Below are 15,444 nucleotides of genomic sequence, written 5' to 3'. Positions count from 1 at the left end.
ATGGTGTTTTTGATGTATCTGGCGATTCTTAAGACTGCACTCATGTGCACGGTTGTAGGTGCATGTTGAAACTGACTGACAGAGTGGACAGCATGAGCTATGTCTGGCCGAGTGATGGATAAGTAGGTTAGAGACCCAACAAGTTGACGGTAGGGAGGGATCCTCGAGAGGTGTTCCATCTTCCAATCTTAACTTTGTATTGATGACTTCAGGGGTTTTTGTCTTCTTATCATCGGAGATACCAGACTTGGAACAAATGTCAGCAGCAAGTTTCATCTGAGAGAGAATGTACCCTCGAGGAGAGTACGTCACTTCAATTCCTAAAAAATATCTTAAGAAACCAAGGTCAGACATGTAAAAATTTTATTTTAAAACTTTCTTAATATCATTAATTTCTTGCTCATCACTTCCAGTGATGATCATATCATCAACATACAGTAGTAGAATAACTACTGAAGACCCTGCACTTTTCACAAACAAAGCAGTGTCAGTATAACATGAACGAAAATTCTAACTTGTCATTAAATTACTAAATCAATCATGTCAAGCCTTTGGGGCTTGTTTCAAACCATATAATGCCTTTTTAAGTTTGAGAATTTTATTTTTACCAATACATACTCCTGGTGGAGGATCCATGTAAACCTCTTCATTTAATTCACCATTTAGGAATGCATTCTTAACATCTAGTTGATAGATAGGTCATTTCTTAACTGACGCAACAGCGATAAGAGTCCTAACACTAGTCATCCTAGCTACGGGTGCGAAAGTTTCTTCATAGTCTATACCGTATTCTTGAGCGTATCCTTTTGCTACTAATCTGGCTTTATAGCGTTCTAATGAACCATCACTTTTAGTTTTAATTTTGAAGACCCATCTACATCCAATCGATCTCTTTCCAGCAGGTAATGAAGTTATTTCCCAAGTTTTTGCCTTTTCAAGGGCACTAAGCTCTAAGTTCATGGCTTCAAGGTAATGTTCTTGGCTTCATTATAATGTAAAGGTTCATGAAATGAGTGTAACGCAATTAGACACGCTCTATACCTTGGAGTTAGAGACTCATAGGAAACAAACCTATTAGGAGAATTGGAGATTCGGCCGGATCTCCTTAAAGAGGTTTCTTCTATGTTGGACCCTTGAGAGTATTTTTCTAAGGCGCTCATTTGACCTTGTTGACCACGCCTAACATAGGTTTGAATTGGTCTATCACTTTCATTTTCAACATTGTTAAGAGGAATATCCTCTAGGTCATTCAACGACTCATTAGAGATTTCCTCTTCTTGAGGAGTCTCATCTTCTTGGGAGAGAAGATCAAATAAGAAAGCATATTCACTTCCATCAATATCTTTAGTTTTCATAAAACCATTTTCATTTTCCAAAAAGGTTACATCTTTGGATACATAGAGTTTGTTATTTTTCAAGTCAAAACATCTAAAACCCTTTTGATTTTCTCCATATCCTAGGAAAACACATTCAATAGCTTTAGGAGATAGTTTGTCTCTTTTAAGTGTAAGGACAAAACATTTACACCCAAAAATTCTTAATCTATTGAAACCGGGTGTTCTTTCAAATAGTTTTTCATATGGAGATGTATTTTGTAAGGATGAAGATATCATTTTATTTATCAAGTAAGTTGAGATTAAGGCGGCTTCGGCCCAAAAACTCTTTGGAATTTCCTTAGAAATAAGGAGTGTCCTAGTGGTTTCCATGATGTGTCTATGCTTTCTTTCGGCTAAACCATTTTGTTGAGGAGTCTTAGGACACGATTTTGATGACAAATTTCATTTATTTCTAAATAATTTTGAAATTCATTTGATAGATATTCTCCACCTGAATCGGATCTAAGAGTAGAGATATTACTTGAAAATTGTTTTATGACTATCATATGAAATTTCTTGAAGAAGTCAAAGACTTCGGATTTTAAATTAAGAAAGTAGATCCATACATACCTATTGTAGTCATCAATGAAAGTAACGTAATAGGAATATCCCCCTTTAGACATGACCGGAGAAGGACCCCAAACGTCTGAATGGACTAACTCAAATATTCTTTTGGACACAAAAGTTCGATTTGGAAAAGGAGTGGATTTCATTTTGCCAAAAATACAACTCTTGCAAACAAAATGATTCTCATTACAAAATTTCTTTCCAAATGGAAAGGAGTACATTTTTGAGAAACTTGGATGTCCAGTCTTTGATGCCAAATTTCAATATTTTTATTTTGGACATGGTTACAAAAAGAGTTAGTGAGAAGTTTCAAGTTGCTCATGTAATAGAGATCTCCCCTCCTATGGCCTTGCCCAATCAGCTTCCAGAACTGGAGATCCTGTATAGAGCACTCCTTAGTTGAGAAGGAGATTTCACATCCATGATCACATATTTGAGCAACAGAGGAGATTTAAATTAAGTTGAGGTACCACTCTCACGTTTAGCACAAAGAAATCTTTGGAAAAATTTAAAGTTCAAAAACTTTTTACTTGTAAAGATGTACCATCGACAGTTGAAACATAGGAGTTTTTAGAGTTGCTACACAAATCGGAAAGCTCATTTTCAAGAGGAGTCATATGAAAGGAAGCTCCAGAATCAAGGATCCAAGAAGAGATACCTAGAGGAGAGGAAAAAGCTATGGCGGCACCCGAGGTTGATGGTATCTTGAGTAGAGTTTGAAGTGCTTCTGATAGTTGAGCAAGAGAAAAAGACTCCTTTCCTTTTATAATTTCCTTCTTCTTTTGAGTAGCTTCTTCAACGGAGGCAACCTTATTTTTAGGTGCTTCGTTCAACTTAGGGCAATTAGGTCTTATATGACCCAGCTCTTGGCAATGATAGCAAATGGCTTTTCTATAGTTGCCATTATAATTATTTTGCCTTCCAAAGTGTGGAGGCTTATAGGCTTTCACATGGTTGCCGGGTTTAGATACGGCCAAAACGTCATCTCCCCCTTTAATCATGCCAAGACGAGTTTCTTCTTGGCATATTTCGGCTATGGCATCTTCCAAAGAAAGAGGCTTAGATCTATGAAGAAGAGAAGATCTAACTTGTTCATATTCGGGCCTAAGCCCATGTAGAAATTGGAAAAAGTGTTTTTTTCCATTTGTTCTCTTCTTAGTTCCACAACCACACTAGAAACCCACTTTGGTTCTAGTAAAGATAGCTCATCCCATAAGGGTCCAAGAGTGTTAAAATAATCCCTTACACTCATTTCTCCTTGCTTGATAGTCCAGATTTTTTCTTGGAGGAAGAATTGACGAGCAAGGTCTTTTTGAGTAAACATACCTTTCATAAAAAAACCATGCTTCATTAGCCATCCGAAATTTAGCAATGTTGGCGCAAATTTTGAGCTCCACATTGTTCATGAGCCAAGCAAGAATCTTCGCATGCTTACTTTCCCAATCTTTCACTTTATATTGGTGATCTTCAATGGCCTTCATGCGAGCATTTCCTTCAAGAGCTTTTTCTTGATCACCATCCATCTTGGTGAGTTGGAGTTGTGGTTCCGGAATGGTGCCCATAACGTATCCCCAAAGTTTTTTACCTTTGAGGTTGTTATCCATGGCGGCGGCCCACATCATGTAGTTAGAGCCATTAAGCTTGAAAGAGAGATCAATCTTTTGTTCCCCTTCCATTTAATCTCTCACAAGAAGACAAACAAAAAGAGATACAAAAAGAAAGAAACAATGTATAGTTACTCAACTAGCTATATTAAGAATCAAGAGCATAAACAAGGCTCTGATACCATGTAATGAGATATGCGGAAAAACAAAGGGTGTGATAAGCACTTACAACATCCTCCAATGGACAAACAAAAGGGATAACACCCAAATCCACAAAGAGACAACACAACATAAAAATATAAATGCCTCTTATTGAAAGGAGAGAGAGCACTCAAGAGTGAAAAATACAAGAGGGGTTCACCCCTATATATACACAAAAAAGGAGAGGAGGGATGGCCTTATGGCCTTAAAAGAAGAGCCACATAAAGGGCTCCCCATGGAGTCGTTGGGAGCCCCCAACGGTCATAAATGTGACCCTTGGGGGCCTCATCGATATATATAAACATATATATATATATATATATATATATATATATATATATATATATATAGATTACATATATTTTAACAGTTGGATGTTGGAGATGGCAACTACAACCTCTTGAGGATTGTTGAAATAGGGAAATGGAAGAGCCATCACCCATCTCGTCTCCAACGTATTTGGCATAACTGGCTCCCAAATGAGCGAGGAAGGGGAGGATTCCTCTGTTAAATTATATACCTAATCATTCAAATGTAATATATATATTTTTTATATATAAGGTAATACATATACATATATTAATATATATGTATATGTATCTACTTATTATATATATAAAATATATATTTCTATTTTGTTTAGCCGTAGGGGTAGATTAGTCTTTTCCTCTATTTTACGCACATTCACCTTATGAATGTAATTGTAATTTGTTTTAGTTTTCTTTTTCTTTTATTTTTTATTTTCTTTTTGTAAAGTACCAAAAGGTACCTTGGGGGGGCCACTAACATAGACGTTGGGCCCTCTCCAACGGTCACATTTGTGACCGTTGGAGGGGCTCCAACGTCTATGAGTGGAGCCCCTCCAAGGCTCCTCTTGTGTTATAAATAGGGGTTTCACCCCCTTGTATTTCTCATGGCTTTGAGTCAAAGCCCAAGTTCTCAATAAATCGATTCCATTGTTTTTATGCCTTTGTGCATTTGTGAGTTATTTGTGAGTTGTGCCTTTGTGCACAAGTGTTCTAAAGTGTTCTTATTGTGCATTCGTGGTGGGTTTATTATCAAGAATATTAAGGTCTTGATATTAGTATCTTATTGAAGATACTTTCACATGGTATCAGAGCCTCGTTGGAAGGAGGAGGATCGTGCATCTCGTCTCTTGTGAAGTCCCCCGAAAAACGTGCCCTCAAGCTAGCGAAGTTTTGGAGTAAAGCATTTACTTTGGGCAATATTTTAGAAGCAACTTTTGTCAAGAAAAGTTTGAAAAACCGTTAAGGTACGCATTATTTTTCATCTTTTCTTCTCTCTAATGGGTGAAAAAGACTCCCACTTCTCCCTTGGGTTTAAACTTAGTGGTTCGAACTACCATGTTTGGGCCGACAATATGGAAGCCCATATCAAAGGGAAAGGCCTTTGGGGTTACGTCCAAGGCTCTATATCGGAACCCGAACCCAAACTTTTTATTATAGAGAAAGGGGAAATTAAGATTCTTGAAGGAGAAGATAGACAAAAGGCCTTAGAAGAATATTCCAAAAAGCATGATGAGTGGGAAATGAAGAACTTCAAAATATTGTCTTGGATTTTTTCATCCGTCGAAACCAAGATCAATGCCAACATCATTAAGTTTAAAAGGGCCTCCGAAGCTTGGTTGTACCTTGAAAAAATGTATACTTCAAGGGACTTGTCTCACAAATACTATCTCGAAAAGAAAGCCTTGACTCTTCAACAAAATAACTTATCTATTCGGGAATATTTTGCCGAATTATCATCTATTTGGGACGAGCTTGCCATGCTCGAACCAAAATGGAGCGGAGAAGCTATTGAATTAAGGCACAAACAACTAGAGGAAGATCGATTTTTCAACTTCCTAAATGGTCTTAGACCCGAATTTGAGCAAATTCGGTCCTCTCTTCTATCCGCTTTCACATCCCCCTCTATTGAAGATGTCATCACCAAGCTAAGTGGTGAGGAAACACGTATGGGGATCAGTAAAAATAACCCAAGCATCCTTGCTACACCTTCTCAAAGTGATTATGAAGTGATTAATGTTGTGTCAAGACCCGGAAATAATTTGAAGACCTACAAACCGCCTCATTTCAAAAATCAAGGGCAAAATGATCGATATGGCAAGAGAGATTATAGCAAATTAACTTGCCATTTTTGTAAAGAACCGGGACATATCAAACCCAATTGTCCCAAATGGAAGAAATTTCTTGCCGCGGCTTTAGCATCCCAATCAGAGGAACGGCCTTCGACATCAAATGAACCTCTTTCGCTTCATCAAATTATGGATGCTCTTCAACCTCTTCTCAAGGGAGGCATTTCTGGAGCCGCTATGTCATCCTCTTCCTCTCTTGGTAAGACATCTTGGCTACTTGATTCCGGTGCTTCGTTTCATATGACTCCAAGCCATTGTTTTCTTTCTGATTATTCTAAAAATTGTCTTCCATCTTTTGTCTCAACGGCGGATGGAACACCTCTTGAAATTAAAGGAATGGGCAATTTTGAAAAACAAGACTTCTTTATCCCAAAAATTTGTCTTATACCAAAACTAAACTTAAATTTACTTTCTGTTTCTCAACTCTCAGATTGTGGTTGCGATATAAAATTCTCTTCTGATAAATGTTGGATACAGGATCGCCAGTCCGGGAAGTTGATTGGGGAAGGCTCTAGGAGAGGAGACCTCTACTATGTTGATTTTCTTAAAATTCCCGAGAATCAATTTTGTAATGTTGCTCAAAACAAAGATATTCATGTATGGCATAAGAGATTGGGTCATCCCAACATTGTTAAAATCTCGTATTTGCCTTTTATTAAGCATCTTTGTAATGAAAATTTTGTTTGTAATGAATGTATTCTTGGAAAAATGAGAAGTCTTCCTTTTCCTCAAAGATCCATGTTTACAACAAAATCTTTTGAAATCGTTCACTCCGATGTATGGGGTCCGGCTCCGGTGATATCCAAGGGAGGTTTCTCTTACTATGTTATCTTTGTGGACGACTTCACTAGGTTTAGTTGGATATATTTTCTTAAACATAAACATGAAGTTTTTTCAACTTTTAAAACATTTCATATGATGGTTTTAAATCAATTCAATGGAAATTTAAAAAATTTTAGAACCGATTCGGGTGGCGAATACCTTTCCAATGAATTCAAAAGCTATCTTGAAAATTATGGAATTCTCCATCAAAAGTCTTGTCCTAAAACTCCCCAACAAAATGGGTTGGCTGAACGAAAACATAGGCATATTATTGAAACCACACGAACTTTGCTCATTTCCCAAAATATTTCGAAAAAACTTTGGGCGGAGGCCGCTCTTACTTCTGTCTATCTCATAAATAGACTTCCATCTAAAAACTTGAACAAGATTTCCCCATTTGAAAAATTATACGAAAAAGAACCTGATTATAGCAGGTTAAGGGTTTTTTGATGTAAATGTTTTGTCCTTACTGATAAAAATGACAAACTCTCCCCTAAGGCCATTCCTTGTGCCTTTCTTGGTTATTCTGAAACTCATAAAGGCTTTCGTTGTTATGATGTTAAAAGTGATAAACTATATGTTTTCAGAAATGTAAGCTTCTTGGAAAATATTAGTGGTTTCGAAAAACTTGAAACTAATGACGAGAATATAGACTATTCTTTTATGTTTGATTTATTAACTGAAGATGATGATACTAGTGACGATGAAACAAATCAAAATGACTTGAATAATAATGAAACTCATTCTGATCAACACATCAATGAAGAACCACATAGAGATCCTATAACCTACTCTCATAGAGATAGGAATACTTTTAGAAGTGCCCTTGAAAGATATGATAGTGAGTCTACCCCTTCAAGTGAAGGAAATCTTCATAGGACCGAAAGATCAAGAAGACCCCCTTCTAGGTTCATCTCATATGAGTCATTTTCACCAAAATATAGAGCCTGTCTAAGCGCCATTCACTCGTACACAGAACCTAGGGATTTCGAGGAAGCACAAAAATGCCCGGAATGGATAGTCGCTATGAATAATGAACTTGAAGCCCTAAAGAAAGCAAAGACCTAGGAGTTTCAAGACCTCCCTAAAGACAAGAAAGCAATAGGGTGTAGATGGGTATTTAAAGTCAAAACTAAGAGTGATGGGTCTCTTGAGAGATATAAGGCCCGCTTAGTTGCAAAAGGATATGGTCAAAAATATGGGATTGATTATGAGGAGACTTTTGCCCCCATTGCTCGAATGGTCACCGTCCGATGTCTTATAATCGTTGTTTCAATCAATAAATGGAACATCTATCAGATGGATGTTAAGAATGTGTTTTTAAACGAAGATCTAAACGAAGAAGTATATATGGATGCTCCTCCTGGAATGGAGTATCCTAAAGGAAAAGTGTTTCGTCTTCGGAAAGCACTTTATGGTTTGAAACAAGCTCCCAAGGCTTGGTATGATAGGTTTAACTCCGTAATGTTAGAAAATGATTTCTAATCCTGCTTTACTGATACTGCTTTGTTTGTTAGAAAATCTAATGCAGGGATTGTTATTCTACTACTTTATGTGGATGACATGCTTATAACTGGGAGTGATTGTAAAGGGATTAAAAGCATAAAATCCATTTTAAAGGATAAGTTTGAAATGTCTGACTTAGGCTTCTTAACTTATTTTTTGGGTATTGAGGTAGCTTACTCTCATAGAGGATATTTTTTGTCTCAAACTAAGCTTGCATCTGAGATTATTGACAGGTCAGGTATTACAGATGATAAAATTTGTGAAACTCCTGTTATAGTAGGAGCTAAAATGAAGATTGATGATGGTGTTCCTCTCTCTGATCCTACTCCCTACAGACAACTAGTAGGATCGTTGATGTACCTAAGTATCACCAGACCAGATATCTCATATGCGGTGCATACGGCAAGTCAGTTTCAGCATGCACCAACTTCTGTTCACATGGGTGCTATCTTACGTGTCGTAAGATACCTAAAGCACACTATTAATAAGGGAGTTTTTCTGTCTTCTTCTTCTGAGTTAAGATTAATTGCTTATACTGACTCTGATTGGGGAGGTGACCCAAATAACCGTCACTCCACCACTAATTTTTGTGTATTCTTAGGAGACTCATTAATCTCATGAAGATGTAAGAAGCAGCAAAAGGTGTCTCTATCATCAACTGAAGCGGAATATCGTGTCATGGCGACTACTACCATGAAAATTGTTTGGATTCATCAGTTGTTGGAAGACATGGGGATCACTATTGAAGGGCCTACCAAGCTTTGCTGTGACAACAAAAGTGCGATTTATATTGCTAAAAATCACACTTTTCATGAGCAGGCCAAACACATAGAGATGGATTGTCACTACGTTCGGGAGGCATACCTCAAAGGAATCATTGACCTTCCATATGTCACGTCCGAATATCAATTGGCGGACTTCTTCACTAAAGCCTTGTGTGCTCCGCGTTTCAACTTTCTTCTTAGCAAACTCTCGGTCATCCTGCCCTAAGTTTGAGGGGGGGTGTTAAATTATATACCTAATCATTCAAATGTAATATATATATTTTTTATATATAAGGTAATACATATACATATATTAATATATATGTATATGTATCTACTTATTATATATATAAAATATATATTTCTATTTTGTTTAGCCGTAGGGGTAGATTAGTCTTTTCCTCTATTTTACGCACATTCACCTTATGAATGTGATTGTAATTTGTTTTAGTTTTCTTTTTCTTTTATTTTTTATTTTCTTTTTGTAAAGTACCAAAAGGTACCTTGGGGGGGCCACTAACATAGACGTTGGGCCCTCTCCAACGGTCACATTTGTGACCGTTGGAGGGGCTCCAACGTCTATGAGTGGAGCCCCTCCAAGGCTCCTCTTGTGTTATAAATAGGGGTTTCACCCCCTTGTATTTCTCATGGCTTTGAGTCAAAGCCCAAGTTCTCAATAAATCGATTCCATTGTTTTTATGCCTTTGTGCATTTGTGAGTTATTTGTGAGTTGTGCCTTTGTGCACAAGTGTTCTAAAGTGTTCTTATTGTGCATTCGTGGTGGGTTTATTATCAAGAATATTAAGGTCTTGATATTAGTATCTTATTGAAGATACTTTCACATGGTATCAGAGCCTCGTTGGAAGGAGGAGGATCGTGCATCTCGTCTCTTGTGAAGTCCCCCGAAAAACGTGCCCTCAAGCTAGCGAAGTTTTGGAGTAAAGCATTTACTTTGGGCAATATTTTAGAAGCAACTTTTGTCAAGAAAAGTTTGAAAAACCGTTAAGGTACGCATTATTTTTCATCTTTTCTTCTCTCTAATGGGTGAAAAAGACTCCCACTTCTCCCTTGGGTTTAAACTTAGTGGTTCGAACTACCATGTTTGGGCCGACAATATGGAAGCCCATATCAAAGGGAAAGGCCTTTGGGGTTACGTCCAAGGCTCTATATCGGAACCCGAACCCAAACTTTTTATTATAGAGAAAGGGGAAATTAAGATTCTTGAAGGAGAAGATAGACAAAAGGCCTTAGAAGAATATTCCAAAAAGCATGATGAGTGGGAAATGAAGAACTTCAAAATATTGTCTTGGATTTTTTCATCCGTCGAAACCAAGATCAATGCCAACATCATTAAGTTTAAAAGGGCCTCCGAAGCTTGGTTGTACCTTGAAAAAATGTATACTTCAAGGGACTTGTCTCACAAATACTATCTCGAAAAGAAAGCCTTGACTCTTCAACAAAATAACTTATCTATTCGGGAATATTTTGCCGAATTATCATCTATTTGGGACGAGCTTGCCATGCTCGAACCAAAATGGAGCGGAGAAGCTATTGAATTAAGGCACAAACAACTAGAGGAAGATCGATTTTTCAACTTCCTAAATGGTCTTAGACCCGAATTTGAGCAAATTCGGTCCTCTCTTCTATCCGCTTTCACATCCCCCTCTATTGAAGATGTCATCACCAAGCTAAGTGGTGAGGAAACACGTATGGGGATCAGTAAAAATAACCCAAGCATCCTTGCTACACCTTCTCAAAGTGATTATGAAGTGATTAATGTTGTGTCAAGACCCGGAAATAATTTGAAGACCTACAAACCGCCTCATTTCAAAAATCAAGGGCAAAATGATCGATATGGCAAGAGAGATTATAGCAAATTAACTTGCCATTTTTGTAAAGAACCGGGACATATCAAACCCAATTGTCCCAAATGGAAGAAATTTCTTGCCGCGGCTTTAGCATCCCAATCAGAGGAACGGCCTTCGACATCAAATGAACCTCTTTCGCTTCATCAAATTATGGATGCTCTTCAACCTCTTCTCAAGGGAGGCATTTCTGGAGCCGCTATGTCATCCTCTTCCTCTCTTGGTAAGACATCTTGGCTACTTGATTCCGGTGCTTCGTTTCATATGACTCCAAGCCATTGTTTTCTTTCTGATTATTCTAAAAATTGTCTTCCATCTTTTGTCTCAACGGCGGATGGAACACCTCTTGAAATTAAAGGAATGGGCAATTTTGAAAAACAAGACTTCTTTATCCCAAAAATTTGTCTTATACCAAAACTAAACTTAAATTTACTTTCTGTTTCTCAACTCTCAGATTGTGGTTGCGATATAAAATTCTCTTCTGATAAATGTTGGATACAGGATCGCCAGTCCGGGAAGTTGATTGGGGAAGGCTCTAGGAGAGGAGACCTCTACTATGTTGATTTTCTTAAAATTCCCGAGAATCAATTTTGTAATGTTGCTCAAAACAAAGATATTCATGTATGGCATAAGAGATTGGGTCATCCCAACATTGTTAAAATCTCGTATTTGCCTTTTATTAAGCATCTTTGTAATGAAAATTTTGTTTGTAATGAATGTATTCTTGGAAAAATGAGAAGTCTTCCTTTTCCTCAAAGATCCATGTTTACAACAAAATCTTTTGAAATCGTTCACTCCGATGTATGGGGTCCGGCTCCGGTGATATCCAAGGGAGGTTTCTCTTACTATGTTATCTTTGTGGACGACTTCACTAGGTTTAGTTGGATATATTTTCTTAAACATAAACATGAAGTTTTTTCAACTTTTAAAACATTTCATATGATGGTTTTAAATCAATTCAATGGAAATTTAAAAAATTTTAGAACCGATTCGGGTGGCGAATACCTTTCCAATGAATTCAAAAGCTATCTTGAAAATTATGGAATTCTCCATCAAAAGTCTTGTCCTAAAACTCCCCAACAAAATGGGTTGGCTGAACGAAAACATAGGCATATTATTGAAACCACACGAACTTTGCTCATTTCCCAAAATATTTCGAAAAAACTTTGGGCGGAGGCCGCTCTTACTTCTGTCTATCTCATAAATAGACTTCCATCTAAAAACTTGAACAAGATTTCCCCATTTGAAAAATTATACGAAAAAGAACCTGATTATAGCAGGTTAAGGGTTTTTTGATGTAAATGTTTTGTCCTTACTGATAAAAATGACAAACTCTCCCCTAAGGCCATTCCTTGTGCCTTTCTTGGTTATTCTGAAACTCATAAAGGCTTTCGTTGTTATGATGTTAAAAGTGATAAACTATATGTTTTCAGAAATGTAAGCTTCTTGGAAAATATTAGTGGTTTCGAAAAACTTGAAACTAATGACGAGAATATAGACTATTCTTTTATGTTTGATTTATTAACTGAAGATGATGATACTAGTGACGATGAAACAAATCAAAATGACTTGAATAATAATGAAACTCATTCTGATCAACACATCAATGAAGAACCACATAGAGATCCTATAACCTACTCTCATAGAGATAGGAATACTTTTAGAAGTGCCCTTGAAAGATATGATAGTGAGTCTACCCCTTCAAGTGAAGGAAATCTTCATAGGACCGAAAGATCAAGAAGACCCCCTTCTAGGTTCATCTCATATGAGTCATTTTCACCAAAATATAGAGCCTGTCTAAGCGCCATTCACTCGTACACAGAACCTAGGGATTTCGAGGAAGCACAAAAATGCCCGGAATGGATAGTCGCTATGAATAATGAACTTGAAGCCCTAAAGAAAGCAAAGACCTAGGAGTTTCAAGACCTCCCTAAAGACAAGAAAGCAATAGGGTGTAGATGGGTATTTAAAGTCAAAACTAAGAGTGATGGGTCTCTTGAGAGATATAAGGCCCGCTTAGTTGCAAAAGGATATGGTCAAAAATATGGGATTGATTATGAGGAGACTTTTGCCCCCATTGCTCGAATGGTCACCGTCCGATGTCTTATAATCGTTGTTTCAATCAATAAATGGAACATCTATCAGATGGATGTTAAGAATGTGTTTTTAAACGAAGATCTAAACGAAGAAGTATATATGGATGCTCCTCCTGGAATGGAGTATCCTAAAGGAAAAGTGTTTCGTCTTCGGAAAGCACTTTATGGTTTGAAACAAGCTCCCAAGGCTTGGTATGATAGGTTTAACTCCGTAATGTTAGAAAATGATTTCTAATCCTGCTTTACTGATACTGCTTTGTTTGTTAGAAAATCTAATGCAGGGATTGTTATTCTACTACTTTATGTGGATGACATGCTTATAACTGGGAGTGATTGTAAAGGGATTAAAAGCATAAAATCCATTTTAAAGGATAAGTTTGAAATGTCTGACTTAGGCTTCTTAACTTATTTTTTGGGTATTGAGGTAGCTTACTCTCATAGAGGATATTTTTTGTCTCAAACTAAGCTTGCATCTGAGATTATTGACAGGTCAGGTATTACAGATGATAAAATTTGTGAAACTCCTGTTATAGTAGGAGCTAAAATGAAGATTGATGATGGTGTTCCTCTCTCTGATCCTACTCCCTACAGACAACTAGTAGGATCGTTGATGTACCTAAGTATCACCAGACCAGATATCTCATATGCGGTGCATACGGCAAGTCAGTTTCAGCATGCACCAACTTCTGTTCACATGGGTGCTATCTTACGTGTCGTAAGATACCTAAAGCACACTATTAATAAGGGAGTTTTTCTGTCTTCTTCTTCTGAGTTAAGATTAATTGCTTATACTGACTCTGATTGGGGAGGTGACCCAAATAACCGTCACTCCACCACTAATTTTTGTGTATTCTTAGGAGACTCATTAATCTCATGAAGATGTAAGAAGCAGCAAAAGGTGTCTCTATCATCAACTGAAGCGGAATATCGTGTCATGGCGACTACTACCATGAAAATTGTTTGGATTCATCAGTTGTTGGAAGACATGGGGATCACTATTGAAGGGCCTACCAAGCTTTGCTGTGACAACAAAAGTGCGATTTATATTGCTAAAAATCACACTTTTCATGAGCAGGCCAAACACATAGAGATGGATTGTCACTACGTTCGGGAGGCATACCTCAAAGGAATCATTGACCTTCCATATGTCACGTCCGAATATCAATTGGCGGACTTCTTCACTAAAGCCTTGTGTGCTCCGCGTTTCAACTTTCTTCTTAGCAAACTCTCGGTCATCCTGCCCTAAGTTTGAGGGGGGGTGTTAAATTATATACCTAATCATTCAAATGTAATATATATATTTTTTATATATAAGGTAATACATATACATATATTAATATATATGTATATGTATCTACTTATTATATATATAAAATATATATTTCTATTTTGTTTAGCCGTAGGGGTAGATTAGTCTTTTCCTCTATTTTACGCACATTCACCTTATGAATGTGATTGTAATTTGTTTTAGTTTTCTTTTTCTTTTATTTTTTATTTTCTTTTTGTAAAGTACCAAAAGGTACCTTGGGGGGGCCACTAACATAGACGTTGGGCCCTCTCCAACGGTCACATTTGTGACCGTTGGAGGGGCTCCAACGTCTATGAGTGGAGCCCCTCCAAGGCTCCTCTTGTGTTATAAATAGGGGTTTCACCCCCTTGTATTTCTCATGGCTTTGAGTCAAAGCCCAAGTTCTCAATAAATCGATTCCATTGTTTTTATGCCTTTGTGCATTTGTGAGTTATTTGTGAGTTGTGCCTTTGTGCACAAGTGTTCTAAAGTGTTCTTATTGTGCATTCGTGGTGGGTTTATTATCAAGAATATTAAGGTCTTGATATTAGTATCTTATTGAAGATACTTTCACATCCTCATCCAACCACCCAACAATTCCCTCCCCACCCCACCCCACCCTTCCACAACCCCAAACAGAGTTGTAATTCAAAAATATTTTGCTGCTATATCAAAGTTTGATAATAAATGACTATTCTCAGAAAAATTTTAGGATAATAACTTTGCATGTAAAAGAAAAGGGTCCAGATACTCGGAAAAGCAGACCACAACCATGAGAAATCTAATGTAAAGATCATGAAACGTGCACCTGATCAAAATGGTTATACATGTGTATGAAGAGGAAAATGAACAAAATGATCCTTGCACCCTGAAATCAAATGACCAAAGGATGTCGATCAACAGTAGAAAGGACAAGACACCAAATTTTTTACTGAAAAGAAGCATGACATTCAGTAATATCCACTCTTACAAAAGTGAATCGCAAAAAATAACTACAAAATGCACTCAAGATACTTCTACAAGCAGGTAGTATGAAATAGCAACTCATTGTAACAAGCTGATTAACAATTTCAATCTTTCAACATGTCAGCAACAAAAATAATAATAGACCAAGAACATCATATACACAAGGAACAACAGAAAGAATCATCAGACACAAGAATTAAAAAGCAGTAGTGTAGGTAAGAGAGTCTAGGCACT

At 37.1% G+C, this 15,444-nt stretch overlaps 1 protein-coding gene across 4 annotated transcripts in view; it reads right to left on the bottom strand.

Annotated features, from left to right (window-relative positions):
* Positions 1-15,444, bottom strand: part of LOC149842768 (TRAM, LAG1 and CLN8 (TLC) lipid-sensing domain containing protein) — a 111,973-nt gene that overhangs the window by 8,636 nt on the left and 87,893 nt on the right. For 3 of the 4 annotated variants that reach the window (XM_089999416.1, XM_089999417.1, XM_089999414.1), the window contains exon 8: positions 15,053-15,112. The exons of the other annotated variant lie outside the window; for it this stretch is intronic. In XM_089999416.1, coding sequence (XP_089855542.1) covers positions 15,053-15,112 — 60 coding nt within the window. The remainder of the gene's footprint in view (positions 1-15,052; positions 15,113-15,444) is intronic. 4 annotated transcript variants of the gene reach the window in all.

The sequence above is a fragment of the Nuphar pumila genome, chromosome 3 (assembly GCF_984573655.1).
Source record: "Nuphar pumila chromosome 3, dmNupPumi1.hap1.1, whole genome shotgun sequence".
Lineage (NCBI taxonomy): Eukaryota > Viridiplantae > Streptophyta > Magnoliopsida > Nymphaeales > Nymphaeaceae > Nuphar > Nuphar pumila.
This window is presented reverse-complemented; position numbering and strand designations above follow the sequence as displayed.